Source organism: Salvelinus alpinus, chromosome 2 (assembly GCF_045679555.1).
Source record: "Salvelinus alpinus chromosome 2, SLU_Salpinus.1, whole genome shotgun sequence".
Classification (NCBI taxonomy): domain Eukaryota; kingdom Metazoa; phylum Chordata; class Actinopteri; order Salmoniformes; family Salmonidae; genus Salvelinus; species Salvelinus alpinus.
The window spans coordinates 127,993,245-128,011,058 of NC_092087.1; the positions used below are offsets into that span (position 1 = coordinate 127,993,245).

Consider the following 17,814-nt stretch of genomic DNA (forward strand, 5'->3'; position numbering starts at 1 on the left):
CTGGGCTGAAGTGCGTCTGGGTACACCTTTTTTCCAGTGTTACTCGGGAAATAGCAGAATGCCATTGACGGTATTGAGGTTGCGATAACTATCTGTCCAGACCCAGGAGTCAGTTTCAATGTGCATGGAGACTTTGTCTCCCACCTCACGAATCAATACAACCCATTAGATCCATTGCCTGCTACATCAAAAGCAATTGATCTGTAGTTTTCATACATTAGAAGGAATCCATCCTTGTCTCCGTTTGATTGACTATAGAAGGTGAAGTGGTAGAGTCGTTTCACTGGTGCCTTGAAGATACCTGTGGCAAATGAGGAGCTTAATAAATGCTTATCAATACTTAGGAATGAATTAAAGTTGAGGGTGAAATCAACTTTATTAATATACAGTACAATGCTTAACAACATTTACTAATGGTTAACAAACATTTTAATAATTGGTTAATATCAGTACAGTGTTAAATCTGTAATGCTTTGGTATTTTTCGGTGGGGAGGGGGATTTTATTAAGGATCCCCGTTAGCTGTTGCAAAAGCAGCAGCTACTCTTTCTGGAGTCCACACAAAACATGACACAATACAGAACATCAATAGACAAGAACAGCTCAAGGACATATCAATGCATACACACAAACTATCTAGGTCAAATAGGCTTTATCTGTTACTGCTGAATGGTTTGTTTTTCATTAGACCACTACTGGCCACTATTGGTAATATATAATCAATATAAAGTTTGTCAAAAAAATCTTAAATTACAGCTCAATTTGAGCAAATTCTGAATTTGTGATTAACTCGATTACATTTTTTCTAAACTTTTTTTCCCTTAAGAGTGTGATAAACAGCATTGCTGTTATTTACACCAGTGATGCCCTCTACAATACATTAAGCCATTTTTTCATTATTTCAAATCTCTCCTTATTCACGTGTTCTGAGGTGTCACTGGGCAAATAGCAGAATGCCAGTGAAGGTGCTGAGGTTGCGGTAATTTTCGACCCAGATCCATGAGTTGGCTTCAAGGCGCACATAAACCTGATCTCCCTCCTCAAGCATCAGTACCGCCCCGTTAGATCCATTATCTGCACCATCACTAGATGTTATGTGATCTGCCGTACCAACAACTATGTCTCCGTTCTTATACATTAACAGAAATGCTTTATTGGCTCCATATGTATGGCAATAGAAGGTGAAGTGGTAGAGTCCTCTCACTGTTGCTGTGAACATACCTGTAGCAAAGGGGGAGCGTAATAAATAGTTTATAAATATACCGATTTTGAAGTTGATCAATCATTACAATTATCAATAGTTCACTGATGGTATTGCTTAACAAATTGTTTTTGTTTTGTGATTATCAGCCCAATGTTAATATGGCTAGTACTAATGGAACAAGAATCGGGACACACCAGATTTGGGGTCAATTCAGAATTGAGTTGTGAATTGCTCTTTAACTCCAATGAATTTACCATTCAATTCAATGCGATTCAATAAATTCAAATGGCTAATGTACTCTACACATCACTATACACATTTTTTATTTCTACATCAATTATAGATGGTTACCAATTATATGTTACAGTAAATTGTAAAAAAAAAAAAAAAAAAAAAAAAAAAAAACAGGAGATCTATACATTGCCCAGGAAATGCATTCCCTGTTGCAGTGGTAAAGGTATAGATCTACTGGGAAATCTACACATTTCCTATGGTGAATCTATAGATCTCCTGTAAAGGGTATAAGCTAAAACTTTCGCTAGTGAACTGTCGCTTTAACCTTTTTCACTCCACATTACTCCAGAAATGTTATTGTTTGTGCTTCACATTACCGGTTGTGGGGTTGTAGGCGTTGCCAATATTGGTGATGACCTTCCCGTAGACCAAAGTAGTTTCTGTGTTGAACGGTCCTTTGTTGCTTCCGGAACCATCCTCTGTCAGTGCAGCTGAGAATGCCACTCTTGGTCTTTCTGTGAAGACAACGATTACACATTCTTAGGTACATTATGATGATGTCATAATGCATTACAAGGTGCTTATAATGAATCGGAGTCATTGGGCCTGTCCGAATACCAATGCTAGTTTTATAGTATGTGAAATTTCAGAAATGTAGGATGATTGAAATGCCGGGGTGTCATACTGAGTGTTTCATCAATGTATAAATTGACAGCACGTTATTAAGGAAAAGAATATTCGTATCAGACCCACGTGTATTTGGCAATAGCTGTTAATCAGAAGAGGGGACGTGTTAGGGTTGCGTAAGTTCAACTGAGATAGGAACAATAGGACACCTGAACTTGATTAAAATAATTGTTTAATTCAAAAGTTAATAAATGGCAAATGCATTTTTCGTATATACGGGTTCTCTGCACCACCCCGCAGGGTGGAAACAGAGAAGACACTTGTTACTGACAAAGACATTATAATAAATACTCATGACAGAGATAGTTCCCACTTCCGAGCCGGCCTGTCAGAGTAGAGACTGGGCGTGGTTTAGACTCACCCAGCCTATCGTTGGTGTTGGCACTTTAAGCCAGTCCTGGCCCCTTAGCGCATGTGATGTCCCGTCGCTGTTGCTGTGTAGATTACGCTCCTTCACCCCAAAGACTGAGGTCAGACAGCTCTGTAATATTGTCTGAGCTATTCACACCTGTTATGCAATGTCCACTGTTCTCGCTCAAGGCTAACTACAGCTTCCCAGCTTCTTATCTGAGCTAACTGTTACTTCCAGCACACACACACAGATACCCAGGCGCCCAGGCCAACAGTTTGTCAATATCCCATCACATTTAATACAGTTGCTAATCACGTTTGTTATAGTATTCAATCATATGTAATACAGTTGCTAATATTCAATCATGTTTGTTATAGTATTGGGTTATAGTGCATGACTCAGAACCTCACATATGTTTTTCGTGTGTATAGTTTATCTGTTATTGTCTGGTCAGCAGTCTCCTGATTCACCCCCCTCCTGTGTCTCTCTAAGATTAGCACAGTCTCGGTCACACAGTACAGCTTCACACTACTGATACATTTGTTTCATACACACACATATTTCATACAGTACAGCGCTCTCTTTAACACACACACATTTCAGGCTGATATTCATGGTTAGGCCCTGAGCACTGGTAAAAGTGAGAACAATGGAAAATGCAGGTTCACATGAGTCAGTAATTCAAACTTTAATACATAAGAAGCCCTACTAGCTTATAGTTAGTTAAGCATGTCAAAAAACCTTATAAAAACCCCACAGACGTTCCAAAATGAACGAATGGCGTGAACAAACGCGATCGTGCATTTAGAAGGCGCCTTCTCAGTATGGACGAGTCTAGTATGTTGTTGCTTACTGCATACGTTTTTTCCTGAACAGTATGTTCTAAATAGTATGTAGTATGGTTCGTACATTTAGTACCCAGTGGCGCATAAAAATAGATTTTATGAAGCATAGGGGCTCATACATCCTTTGAACAAGTAATAATACATTATAACTCTCTTTACCTTGATTCATTTTCCTTAATTCATCAAGCTGGTTTTCTGTATTTCTCAGTCTGGTGCTCAGCTCCTCTTCCTGGACCTTACTGGCACTCAGTCTGGCCTCCATAGATTCCAGCTTGGTCTTGGTTTGAGTCAGCTCAACTTTGTGCTCTAACATCATCTCTATCAGCATAGTGTGGAAGGCGGATGGTGTGTTAGCTTTGTCAAGCTGTTGCTTATTGACAACCACTCCACCTTCATGCTCACTGTCTGACTGGCCCAGTGCCCCAGACAGGCAGTAGCACAACCATGTCAGCTGCAGAACTATAATGGTCTTCATTCTCAATATGGACTATTGAGTCTTTGTCTCCTGTGTAATTTCTGATCCCTGGCCCAGGGGTTTATAAGCACATATCCATCTGAAATATGACCTAATATGGACCTGTTGTTGATGTAGCTCATGGACAAAGGTTGATGTACTCATGGAATCAATTTTGACCTGTTTTGTTTGGCCTGTTTAGTTTGGCCTCATAAGCCCAAAAATAACAGGACGACCAAACAGAAAACGATCCAATTTTGTATTTACTGTTAGTGTCTGCAACAATAGCGTGTGTACGCACATGTGTAAGAGAGAGAAACTCACATGTGAGTTTCTTTGTGATTGCGAGCCAGTGTAGGAGTGCGTGTATGTGTGAGCAATGAGTGTGTGTTTGTGTGTGTCCAGCTCACTAAAGCCTGAAGGTAAGTGGCTTGTGTGCCAAGCCAGCACAGTGCAGAGCCAGAGGTGCCTCTCCGGGCTCCCAAGGGGCAGGTGGAGGTCAGGTGTTACGCAGAAAAGGTCACAGGGCAATGTGGAGCAGAACTGCTCTCACATATCACACCTACCAGGTGATGGTGGGGGGGAAAGGTGTGTGTGTGTGCCTCCAGAAACCATCAGTGTATCTGCAGGGAGACTGTAACCTTGGTCAGCAGCAGACTTAGAGGGCTCTCACATGAAACTTTTTTTTTCTTGAGAAAGAAAGTGAGAGATAGTGTGAGGGTGTACCAGAGAGGTGTGTGTGTGTGATAGAGATAGGAAGAAAGAAGAGAGTGTTTGTGGGTGCTCGTAAGGGCTTAACAGGGGTTAAACACCAACTACATCAGCAGTGGAGCTCTGATCAGCTCATTAAAGCTTAACATTACTCATTCATAATCACTGCATATCATCATCTGTTATGCATAAATATACCTATTCATAAGAATGTAACCTATATCATATTCTTACTGTCATGGTGGGTTACTATTAAAGAGATCAAGTGCTTATGTCAGGTGTATTAAGGCGTGACGACCATCTTTGATGACGATGAACTGTGCAGTGCCTCTTCAAATAAGACACACACACACACACACACACACACACACACACACACACACAAAGACACTCTCCTTATACTGTGCGTGAAAAACAAAGCACTGACCTCTTTCCCCACCTCATCTCCATGACATAATTGCCTATCTTTTATTGATGACCTTCCTCTGGCAAACCCCTCGCTTATCCTCTTCTTTCTTGTCCTCTTTTCGGGCCTGTCTGTATCCCCCCCCCCCCCACTGGAGCACTGGGGAGAAAGAGGGAGTATTGATTCATTCACTTCTGCAATCATTTCTCGAACACGTCCGCTGAAAAGTAGTTCCCGTTTGCTACACTTTCCAACAGGACACTGTAGGACAGGCATTTTCCTTTCTGATGCTCTTCAGCTTCGTTTCCGCCGGCAGCCGTCTAGTTGTGTAGCTGCGCTGTTGTGGTTTCAGTTGTATTGTTCTCTACTTCTACCGTATGTTCAGCGAACGTCCCATTTATATGCACATGCATGCACAATGTGTTCTTGGGCGTACTTAACCCAGCTGTTATTGCACAAGTAGACATGCCCCACTTCACAAAACAATAACATTGTCTCCCTCCATTCGTTTAGCATCAGTGAATTCTCCCGTGGACGTCACAACAGTACTTTACTTTGCATCAATGGATTTTCCCGTCTACAACATAGCCTAGCTGGAGTGAAGCACTGCTGTCTCGTGTCTTGATTAGAATGGATCCAATGATAAGCTAGGGGGATACAGCAGCAGATGGTGAAACTGGTTGACAGGATGTACCTGCTCTCTCAGTAATGAACCAGGTTCCCTCTAGAAGAGGATGCTAATTGCTAATAAGCGCTAGATTGACTGGTGGGGCGAGTGTGGATGGCCTGTGTCTCGGGCTCCCCCGGGCACTGTCAGTTAGCGATAGACATATCGTGCCGACAATGTGAAAGGCTTGTGTGTGTGTGTTATGTGTCCATATGAATGTGTTACAGTAGCTGATGCAGAGTGTGGTGTGAGACTAAAAGTTACAAATGTGTGTGTGTGTGCCTGTCTCTTTGTCTGTAATGTGTATATACTTTGCCAGCATTTCAGCTTCTGTGAACATGTACATTGTCTTATCTAATCCCATGTAACTCTTTTCATCCCTCACTCTCTCATCTCTCTCACTCTCTCTCGCACTCACTCGCTCTCTCTCGCACTCACTCGCTCTCTCGCTCTGTCTCTCTGTCTCCAGATTATTGCATATCAGCCATATGGGCTATCAGTGGATTGGTGGGCATACGGAGTGCTGCTCTACGAAATGTTGGCAGGACAGGTGAGTGTGTCCCCCCACCTCTCTCCACACACAGACACACACACAAACACACACGCACAAACAGACACACTCGTGCAAATCCTTCAGGTTTCTAGATAAAGACACAGTCGGGTCACCTTCACACTGACTTTACAGTAATCCTGTCTCATGAGAACGAAAGCACTCACACACACACACACTGTCGTCACCCATCTGCCCCCCTCTCCTGGGACATGGCGTCATTTTGGACAGCTCTCAAATAGACTCAACTATTCGCCCCCCACACCTTCTCTCATGCCTGTGTATGTATTCCCAGCCTGGTCCCATAGACTAGACGTAACATGGTAAACGTAAATCCGGGACACTCAAATTAGTATGCTATGTTACGTTTGGTATGGTTACATAAGACAGATGGTTACTTAAGACGAAAATGAAAGTAGGGTGGATGGGTGGGTGTATAACGTGAACGTCTAGCAACCCAAAGGTTGCGAGTTCAAATCTCATCATGGACAACATTTAGCATTTTAACTAATTAGCAACTTTTCAACTACTTACTACTTTTTAGCTACTTTGCAACTACTTAGTATGTTAGCTAACCTTAACCCTTCCCCTAACCTTAAAACACCTTAAAACCACTCCTCAACATAGCCCTAACCTTAACTCCTAGCCTAGGTAACGAAGCCACCTAGCTAGAACTCGTAACATATCGTACGTTCTGCAAATTCGTAACATATTGTACATTCTGAAAATTCGTAACATATTGTACGTATTGCAAATTCGTAACATATAATGCAAATTGTAATTCGTAACATATCATAAGAAATGGAGTGTCTCAGATTTTCTTACAGAATAATATGAAATGCTTTGAGACCAGGTTGATATTCTGTGCCCTAACCCTTTATACTTGTGGGAATTGGCCTCTATGAATAGGGCTAAATTGTAATGTTTCTTACAGAAGAAATTTGAAAGCATATGCATAACCATGGTAGCAGTTGAAAGGGAACAGTTTGGAAATTATGGGGAAATGATTAGACCAAAGTTGAGGACAACAGTTCTCCTGACACAATACTGAATCCAAACATTACACTGTGGATTTTAAGTGCAGTATACATTTACTGTACTTGTGGATGCGTTTGTTGATAACGAAATCTGAAAACACTGGATATGATAAGAATTCTCCTGTAAAATGTGGGGTAGGTGTAACATAAGACAAAGAAATGGCAAGGGTTTGAGTGAGAGGACTAACTGCTGCCTGTGAGTGGCCACACACCTCTCCAAAGTGTGCTTTTATGACTCAAAGAAGAGTCTTCAACTATTTGGTCCGCATAGAAAGCGGTCGCGGGCGCATTCAGGTGCGTGTGACGCGGTGAATTTTCTTCACAATAGACGAACATCAAACACAGTGATCATAAACGTTGACATGAGTATAATTGATATGGAAATGTCAAGTGCACATTTGGGCTCAGGTGTGTTCGGCTTGCTTGATATCAAAGCGGTATTTGCTTTAATTCTCAACGTCTCATCTTTGAAAATACATTGTCCTCCTAATTTCCAGCATTTCCCTCACTCGGACAATAAAACAGTTGCCCAACTACCTTGGAAGGATGGGGGCACCTTCTCGTCGTGCGCGGTGCTCAAGTTGAGAGCGGCTGTCAGTCAAAACCCATATACAGCGCTGTGAAGCTCTGACGCCATGTAGAGCATGTGACTGTACAGCCACTGTGTTCCAACCTGCCATTTTCAACCCGTGTACGGGTGGGTATGAGTGTGAAGGGTTAACGGGTGCTTTTCGGTTATGTCCAACCATCAGTAAGGGCAACTCAAAATGTTATTCAGTTGACTGACTAAGCTAACAGATAGTCTGGGTGTACCTTTGACCAGAGCCCTACTACCAGTGGAGGCTGGTGGGAGGAGCTATAGGAGGATGGGCTGATTGTAATGGCTTGAATGGCGTTATTGGTATGGAGTCAGACGTGTGGTTTCCATGATGTGTTTGATACCATTCAATTAATTCCATTCCAGCCATAATTTTTATTTAACCTTTATTTAACTAGGCATGTCAGTTAAGAACAAATTCTTATTTACAATGACGGCCTACCCCAGCCAAACCCGGGCGACGCTTGGTCAATTGTGCGCCGCCCTATGGGACTCCCAATCACGCCCGGATGTGATGCAGTCTGGATTCGAACCAGGTACTGCAGTGACACGTTGCATTGAGATGCAGTGTCTTAGACCAATGCGCCACTCGGGAGCCCATCCTCCTATAGCTCCTCCCACCAGCCTACACTGTACACTACATAGGGTATAGCCATTTAGGGCGCCATTTGAGATGCGGCCAGGGCTAACTCCCTGCTGCCGTGTTCAGTAGGTGTGATGGGTTTGTTTACTCCCTGTGTGTCTGGGGCGCCAGTGGCCAGGAGCTTCATCCCGTCCCGTTCACTGGGCAGAAACAGACGGCGTGATGAACGAGCAGCAGCCCAGCCATACCCCTTTCACAGTACACACTCACAGGCCGAAAGTAGTTCATTTGGCTTATATGACCTCAGGATTGTAGGGGGGTGGGTTGAGTGTGTTGGAGGGAGGTTGTGTGTGTGTGTGTGTGTTTCCCTCTCAGGAGGGTGTTCAGTGCAGTGCACTGTATATCAGATAAAGAGAGCAGAAAGCAGCCTAGGTATCTCTTGCCAAAGGGTTTAGTCTAGTGGAAATGAAAAATAATACATTTATGAAGTGTCACAATGCACACATTATGGTTAGTAATGATAGAGGTGGAGGGAGAAAATAGCTGGACCATCGAGTCCATTTGCCTCCCAGCTGGCAATTTTTGTCTGGAACTTGTTTCTTGCACTCTCTACGGTCTAGATCTCTTTCGTTGATTTGTATCTTCCGTTTCGTAACTTTTTTTCTCTCTCTCTCAACAAGCCACTATAACAACCCTTATTCAGTTGTATTACTGGACTGAGAAAGAGTAGAATATACACACATCCAATGGCTTTGAGCAGGTGCCTTGGTACCCGAAGTGTAAATGTTCATAAAGAAAATTCTTCCAAGTGTGTTTTTATGACAATATTTTGAACTTTAGGCCATCGAAGGGTTAACATGGTTAGCTGAAGGTTAGTTCATGTTTATTCTGTTTTTGGACCGATAATGCCTCTGGCAAATCTCACGCGGTGTGATTTGGGTGGGAATTCTATGTCCCGTATTTCTATGATTTGTGTTTCTATGTTTTGGCCGGATATGGTTCTCAATCAGGGACAGCTGTCTATCGTTGTCTCTGATTGGGAATCATACTTAGGCAGCCCTTTTTCCCACTTGTGATTGTGGGTAGTTGACTTTTGTTAGTGGCACTATAGCCCTCGGAAGCTTCACGGTCGTTTATTTTGTTTCTTGTTTTGTTGGCGACATTCAATAATTAAAGGAAATGTACGCTCACCACGCTGCACTTTGGTCCACTTCTTTCGAACGGGCGTGACAGCAACAACCTTTGGACTTAATTTTCCCCCGCAATACTCTGTTCAAATAGGCTTGGAATCCCCTTAAAAAAAACATTTATACAGCAAGCTAGTGTCGGACACAATCACCACAGCACACAATGTCAAATTGGTGTTTTTCAAAGCCAACGTTTTCCTTTTGCTGCCAAGCTGTTTTAAGCAGTCCTGCGAGGCCCGTTCTTCTGGCTGTTTGTGTAGCCAGCATTAAATTTCTAATTGTCTTTGTTCTCCTAAAATTCCATGAAGGCTGACTTTTTATAAAGTTGACATTTGCAATTCAGACTCTGCTAAACTGGGCCCTGTTTAGAAATGACCCCTGAAAAATAGCTGTGACATTAAGATACTAGATAGATTATCATGAATTTACCCGTTTGATTAAAGGGGAAGGTCAAAATGACTGATAAGACACAATATTTGAGGTCATTACAGATGTACTACATATTCTGATGTGTTAACATTTACATGATATTGTCAACATATTTACACCATGTATATAACATTCTCAACCTATTTACAAAATGTATATAACATTCTCAACCTATTTACAACATGTATATAACATTCTCAACCTATTTACAACATGTATATAACATTCTAAACCTATTTACACTATGTATATAACATGCTCAACCTATTTACAACATGTATATACCATTCCCAACCTATTTACAACATGTATATACCATTCCCAACCTATTTACAACATGTATATAACATTCTCAACCTATTAACAACATGTATATAACATTCCAAACCTATTTACAAAATGTATATAACATTCTCAACCTATTTACAACATGTATATACCATTCCCAACCTATTTACAACATGTATATACCATTCCCAACCTATTTACAACATGTATATACCATTCCCAACCTATTTACAACATGTATATACCATTCCCAACCTATTTACAACATGTATATATTTTTTATTTTTTATATATTTTTTTTAATTATTATTAATTTTTTTATTTTTTTTTCACCTTTATTTAACCAGGTAGGCTAGTTGAGAACAAGTTCTCATTTGCAACTGCGACCTGGCCAAGATAAAGCATAGCAGTGTGAACAGACAACACAGAGTTACACATGGAGTAAACAATAAACAAGTCAAATATAACATTCCCAACCTATTTACAACATGTATACAACATTCGCAACATATTTACAACATGCATATAACATTCTATATAACGTGTTGTTCCGCAGCCCCCGTTTGATGGTGAGGACGAGGACGAGCTCTTCCAGTCCATCATGGAGCACAACGTGTCGTACCCCAAGCAAATGTCCAAAGAGGCCGTGTCCATCTGCAAAGGGGTGAGTACGACCTTTGACCCAAAGAACCCTTTGCACCTCCGCCCCTATCATAGAAATAGAATTACTAGAACGGAAATTCCCATTGTAGTCAATGTAATTATTTTTCTATGGCCCCTATGCCTTCACATCCTGCCCCACAACCATCACCCTTAAACCCATGGTCTTCCCCACTCCCCTTTGAAGCTAGTCTCTCACCCCTTCTCTCGTTCTCTGTCATCAATAACACTTAGTCCCATACCCACTGTAACCTAGGTCCAATTATTAACCTTGACACTTCATGAAGTCAACCTTTTGAAGCCCGTCTTTACTATGACCTTTATGAAGACACTTTCCATTAACATGTACAGTAGGAAGAGCATGAAGTGATATGTCGATAGACTCTATGTCGATAGATATGACTGACTTTGGCACGTAGCCTTTAGACTAAAGGTTATGCCATTGAAGGATCTATTACTGTAGTCTGTAGGCACGGGGTTACTACCTATATAGCTAAGGGCAGACTGTACTGTAGGGGGGTAGTGGGTTCAAAACAAGCGGAATTGGAGAAGCATGGTGATGAGTTATGGATGTGTGTACCTCACCCCTATTCATCACCAATATAGTGCCCACCTGTGTAATGGTGGGTGACCGTCTACGCTCTTTGAAGGTCCTTTAGATCAAATAGTGTCTGTTACAGGTGCGTAGGTTTCAAAATAGGAGTACAAGGAGAGATGGAGACTTAAAAGCTTAAAGCACATTTTTCCTTATTTTTGACAGTGTGTGGGTCTTCATCTCTCACAGTACCCACCTGTGTGCATATATTTGGACGGCAGCCATATTGTGGCAAAAAAAACAATAAATTAAAGGCAGAGCGAGAGCGGGAGAAACATAGGGAAAGGTGTGCCTGTGTGAGAGGAGAGGTGGAGACACTAAAAACATGAGCAGGAGGAGGGATGAAGGTTCCAGGGCTGACCCGAGTCAACGAACTGTGTGATAACACACTCGTGTCCACACCTCCCCACTTAAACCCCCAGAGCTCTCACATCCTCTACCGCTCCTTCTATCAGACCCTCTCTCTACCCCTTTATCCCCTCTCTCTCTCTCTCTCTCTCTCTCCCCTTTTCACACTATTGCCACTTTCTAACAACCGTCCCTGCAAGTCTGTCTGCCCCTCACTTTCTCTGCAAACCCTCACTCTCTCTCGCTTTCTCTCGCTCTTTCTCACTCTCTTTGTCCCCGCTTCTATCCCCTCTCTCTCTCTCCTCTCTATCTATCCCAAATGGCACCCTATTCCCTATTTCCTTAATAGCCTGTGTCCCATGTGGCACCCTGTCTCTCTGTCGGTCGAAGGGAGTGAAGCCCCTCCATTGTTTCTGCAGATGGGGGATATGCTTTGATCCAATGCTCTGCCTTTGTGGACGGTCCATCCTCTAAGGCTCGCGTAAATAAAAGGGCTCGGGGAGGTGTGTGTGTGTGTGTGTGTGTGTGTGTGTGTGTGTGTGTGTGTGTGTGTGTGTGTGTGTGTGTGTGTGTGTGTGTGTGTGTGTGTGTGTGTGTGTGTGTGTGTGTGTGTGTGTGTGTGTGTGTGTGTGTGTGTGTGTGTGTGTGTGTGTGTGTGTGTGTGTTCTTGCAAGGAGAGAACACTCAGAACCTGGTCACGATCCCTTAGCTCACCAGCCATAGACAGACTGATTCTCAGGTCTCAAGTTTACATTTTGAAGGTGAAGTCCAGCAAAGCAGACAGACAGGATTCCGTTTGCAGCGAACAAGGGTTCCCTTTTCACGTTCGTAACGTGTAGGGGAACCGCATGACTTGTGAACACAACCCTGACAATTACTTTTTCCTTTTCCCCAGCTGTGACACACACACACACGTCTAAGTCACAATTCTGTGGCTGCCACCAACAGACGACAGGAGTAGATGGGGACTGGCTGTCATTTTAGGCGTTGTTACATTACCCTGCATGCTTTGCTGCCACCACCACTCTCCGGGTGGTGAAGACTTAAAAACTATTAAATAACACATATGGAATCATGTGGTAACCAAAAAAGTGTAGCCACCCTTTGCCTTGATGACAGCTTTGCACACTCTTGGCATTCTCTCAACCAGCTTCATGAGCCTCAGAAATTGCAGCCCAAATAAATGCTTCACAAAGTTTAAGTAACAGACACAACTGTTCAGAGTTTTCATGGTCGAATTGCTGCAAAGAAACCACTACTAAAGGACACCAATAAGAAGAAGAGATTTGCTTGGGCCAAGAAACATGAACAATAGACATTAGACCTGGGGAAATATCTTTGTGAGACACAGAGTAGGTGAACGGATGATCTCCGCATGCGTGGTTCCCACCGTAAAGCATGGAAGAGGAGGTGTGATGGTGTGGGTGTGCTTTGCTGGTGACACTGTCTGGGATTTATTTAGAATTCAAGGCACACTTAACCAGCATGGCTACCACAGCATTATGCAGCGATAAGCCATCCCATCGGGGATGCGCTTAGTGGGACTATCATTTGTTTTTCAACTGGTAAATGACCCAACACACCTCCAGGCTGTGTAAGGGCTATTTGACCAAGAAGGAGAGTGATGGAGTGCTGCATCAGATGACCTGGCCTCCACAATCACCCGACTTCAACCCAATTGAGATGGTTTGGGATAAGTTGGACCGCAGAGTGAAGGAAAAGCAGCCAACAAGTTCTCAGCATATGTGGGAACTCCTTCAAAACTGTTGGAAAAGTATTCCAGGTGAAGAGTGTGCGAAGCTGTCATCAAGGCAAAGGGTGGCTACTTTGAAGAATCTGAAATATAACATATATTTTGATTTGTTTAACCCTTTTTCGGTTACTACATGATTCCATATGTATTATTTCATAGTTTTGATGTCTTCACTATTATTTTACAATTTAGAAAATAGTAAAATTAAAATTAAAACTTGAATGAGTAGGTGTGTCCAAACTTTTGACAGGTACTGTACGTTTTTGGATTTGTTTTGCTCCCCCATCCTATGCTATCCTACAGTATATGCCGCTATACCCAGATGCTATGTTGCTGCATCCAAACTGCCAAAAGTTCAGAGTTTCAAACAAAAAATAAATTGCTATGGATATCACTCTTCCTCCCACAACAGAGACTCTGGTCAAAAGTAGTACACTACATAGGGAATAGGGTGCCATTTTGGACGCGGTCATTAATACCTTTTCTCTCGTTACATTTCAATGACAGCAAATTATGTGTTTCGGTAAAGATAGTGGAGTACTGTACCTGCCAGGCTGGGTATGCAACCAATTTCACCCCCTGCTTATGTAACATACGCCCACCGACAGACACACACTCCTAATGAGCATTATGTTCCAACGTGAGTGGGCAACTTTCTAATAGGGCTATTTAAGTCCATGCACGCTGTTGTGAAACTTAAAGAAAGAGAGAGGAGAAAGAGCTAGAATTCGTGTTCAACTAGGAAAATACACTGCTGTAAAATATACTGTGTCCCTAAAATGTATATAGTATGTATAAACTGGAAGTAGAAGCCTAAGAGTTGCAATCCAAGATGGCATAGCAGACGGACGTGTGTTTGTCTTGTCCCATCTTGTCCCTTGTAAATAGTCGGTTTCGTCGTTTTTTTTCTTAAATATTTTGATCTTACTTTCCACCTATGATCTAATTATACTTTCCTGCAACCCGCCTCACCCAATGTGGTACGGATCTGCTATTTTTATACCTTATAACTGGAACCTCCATCAGAAGCTAGCCAGCTGACTAACTACTAGCTAGTAGTCACTGTTAGCCACGGCTAGCGGTCTTCACCTTTAACTCGGACACCAGCCAGCTTTAGTTCAGACAATACCTGCCAGTCTGCACATCGCGATATCAACCCAGAGCATATCGGACTGCTTTTCTCCACCACATCACCGGATTCCTGCCACTCTGGATCATTACACCGAATCATCGCAGCTAGCTAGCTGCATCCGAGTGGCTACTGCTAGCTAACGCCTCTGTCCCGAAGCGAGCACAAATGAGCCTTGCGCAAGCCTCGAGCTAGGCCCATCTCCCGGCTAGCTGAAGAGGTATACCCGCTAATTCTTGGGCTACAATACCTCTTTTGCCAATTGGCCTGGACCCTTTATTGCCGACACGGAGCCCCGCCGATCCATCACGACTGGTCTGCCGACGTAATCGTCCGATGTGGTTTCAACAGGCTTTTCCGTTGCCATGTTGCCAAAGACCCATCTGCTTGCCCCGGCCCGCTAGCTTTCTGAACAACGTGCCACCCGCTCTCCTAGCATAGTAGCGACTACCGAACAGCTCCCTGACTCACCTATTGCTGCTCATTGGACCTTATGATCACTCGGCTACACATGCCTCTCTCTAATGTCAATATGCCTTGTCTTCTGCTGTTTCGGTTAGTTATTGTTTTATTTCACTGTAGAGCCCCTAGTCCAGCTCAACATGCCTTAGATAGCTCTTTTGTCACTCACCCCACACACATGGGGAGACCTCACCTGGCTTAACTGGTGTCTCCAGAGATGCTCTCTCATCGTCACTCAGTGCCTATGTTTACCCCCACTGTACTCACATCCTACCATACCCTTGTCTGTACATTATGCCCTGAATCTATTCTACCACGCCCAGAAATCTGCTCCTTTTATTCTCTGTTCCCAACGCACTAGACGACCAGTTCTTATAGCCTTTAGCCGCACCCTTATCCTACTCCTCCTCTGTTCCTCTGGTGATGTAGAGGTTAACCCAGGCCCTGTAGCCCCCAGCATTACACCTATTCCCCAGGCGCTCTCATTTTATTACTTCTGGAACCGTAATAGCCTTGGTTTCATGCATGTTAACATCAGAAGCCTCCTCCCTAAATTTGTTTTATTCACTGCTTTAGCACACTCCGCCAACCCTGATGTCATAGCTGTGTCTGAATCCTGGCTTAGGAAGGCCACCAAAAATGCTTATATTTCCATCCCCAACTACAACATTTTCCATCAAGATAGAACTGCCAAAGGGAGAGGAGTTGCAATCTACTGCAGAGATAGCCTGCAGAGTTCTGTCATACTGTCCAGGTCAGTGCCCAAACAGTTCGAGCTTCTACTTTTAAAAATCCACCTTTCCAGAAACAAGTTGCCGCTTGTTATAGACCCCCCCCTCAGCCTCCAGCTGTGCACTGGACACCATATGTGAATTGGTTTCCCCCCATCTATATTCAGAGTTCGTACTGTTAGGTGACCTAAACCGGGAATAGCTTAGCACCCCGGCCGTCCTACAATCTAAGCTAGATGCCCTCAATCTCACACAAATTATCAAGGAACCTACCAGGTACAACCCTAAATCTGTAAACATGGGCACCCTCATAGATATCATCCTGACCAACTTGCCCTCTAAATACACCTCTGATGTCTTCAACCAGGAACTCAGCGATCACTGCCTAATTGCCTGCGTCCGGAACCCCTCATCACTGTCAAACGCTCCCTAAAACACTTCAGCGAGCAGGCCTTTCTAATCGACCTGGCCTGGGTATCCTAGAAGGATATTGACCTCATCCCGTCAGTAGAGGATAAAAGTGCTTTCCTCACCATCTTAAATAAGCATGCCCCGTTCAAAAAATTTAGAACTAAGAACAGATATAGCCCTTGGTTCACTCCAGACTTGACTGCCCTTGACCAGCACAAAAACATCCTGTGGCGTACTGCATTAGCATCGAAAAGCCCTCAGGAACCAATATACACAGTCAGTTAGGAAAGCTAAGGCTAGCTTTTTCCAACCAAGATTTGCATCCTGTAGCACTAATTACAAAAAGTTTTGGGACACCATAAAGTCCATGAAGAATAAGAGCACCTCCTCCCAGCTGCCCACTGCACTGAGGCTAGGAAACACTGTCGCCACAGATAAATCTACGATAATCGAGAATTTTTATTTTTCTACGGCTGGCCATGACTTCCACATGGCTACCCCTACCCCGGCCAACAGCTCTCCACACCCGCAGTAACTTGCCCAAGCCCCCCCCCCCCCCCCATCTGAAAGAGCTGCAAAATCTGGATCCCTACAAATCAGCTGGGCTAGGAAATCTGGACCCTCTCTTTCTAAAATTATCAGCCAAAATTGTTGCAACCCCTATTACTAGTCTGTTCAACCTCTCTTTCGTATCGTCTGAGATCCATAAAGAAAGGGGGGGGACACTCCAGACCCAAACTGTTATAGACCTATATCCATCCTGCCCTGCCTTTCTAAAGTCTTCGAAAGCCAAGTTAACAAACAGATCACCGACCATTTCGAATCCCACCATACCTTCTCCACTATGCAATCTGGTTTCCTAGCTGGTCATGGGTGCACCTCAGCCACGCTCAAGGTCCTAAACGATGTCATAACTGCCATCGATAAGAGACAATACTGTGCAGCTGTATTCATCGACCTGGCCAAGGCTTTCGACTCTGCATTCTTATCGGCAGACTCCATAGCCTTAGTTTCTCAAATGACTGCCTCGCCTGGTTCACCAACTACTTCTCAGACAGAGTTCAGTGTGTCAAATCGGAGGGCCTGTTGTCCGGACCTCTGGCAGTCTCTATGGGGTGCCACAGGGTACAATTCTCTGGCCGACTATTTTCTCTGTATTTATCAATGATGTCGCTCTTGCTGGTGGTGATTCTCTGATCCATCTCTACGCAGACGACACCATTCTGTATACATCTGGCCCTTCCTTGGACACTGTGTTGAACCTCCAAACGAGCTTCAATGCAATACAACACTCCTTCCGTGGCCTCCAACTGCTCTTAAATGCTAGTAAAACTAAATGCATGCTCTTCAACCGATTACTGCTGATATATATATCATATATATCTCCAGACCATTTCCGGAGACCTTCTCCCTTACCTCACCTCGCTCATCAACTCATCCTTGACCGCTGGCTACGTCCCTTCCGTCTTCAAGAGAGCGAGAGTTGCACCCCTT

At 43.5% G+C, this 17,814-nt stretch overlaps 2 protein-coding genes across 3 annotated transcripts in view; one reads left to right on the top strand and one right to left on the bottom strand.

The window, feature by feature from the left end:
* The window catches only part of LOC139568716 (protein kinase C alpha type-like), a 220,610-nt gene that overhangs the window by 182,917 nt on the left and 19,879 nt on the right, over window positions 1-17,814 (top strand). For both annotated transcript variants that reach the window (XM_071390747.1, XM_071390748.1), the window contains 2 exons: window positions 6,029-6,109; window positions 10,788-10,895. In XM_071390747.1, coding sequence (XP_071246848.1) covers window positions 6,029-6,109; window positions 10,788-10,895 — 189 coding nt within the window. The remainder of the gene's footprint in view (window positions 1-6,028; window positions 6,110-10,787; window positions 10,896-17,814) is intronic.
* On the bottom strand, window positions 358-3,844 carry LOC139568711 (complement C1q-like protein 2). Its single transcript, XM_071390739.1, has 3 exons — window positions 3,481-3,844; window positions 1,815-1,952; window positions 358-1,220 (listed from the first exon to the last, which is right to left on the bottom strand). The coding sequence occupies exons 1-3, from the start codon at window positions 3,794-3,796 to the stop codon at window positions 934-936; spliced, it is 741 nt and encodes a 246-aa protein (XP_071246840.1). The 5' UTR covers window positions 3,797-3,844; the 3' UTR covers window positions 358-933.

What these genes read in the sequence shown, in the direction of transcription:
- LOC139568711 (XM_071390739.1), bottom strand. Translation starts at nt 3,796, where the DNA reads ATGAAGACCATTATAGTTCTGCAGCTGACATGGTTGTGCTACTGCCTG. An exon ending in ATTAAGGAAAATGAATCAAG is followed by an intron (nt 1,953 to 3,480) that starts GTAAAGAGAGTT and finishes TTGTCTTCACAG; the next exon opens with AAAGACCAAGAGTGGCATTC. An exon ending in CGCCTACAACCCCACAACCG is followed by an intron (nt 1,221 to 1,814) that starts GTAATGTGAAGC and finishes CCTTTGCTACAG; the next exon opens with GTATGTTCACAGCAACAGTG.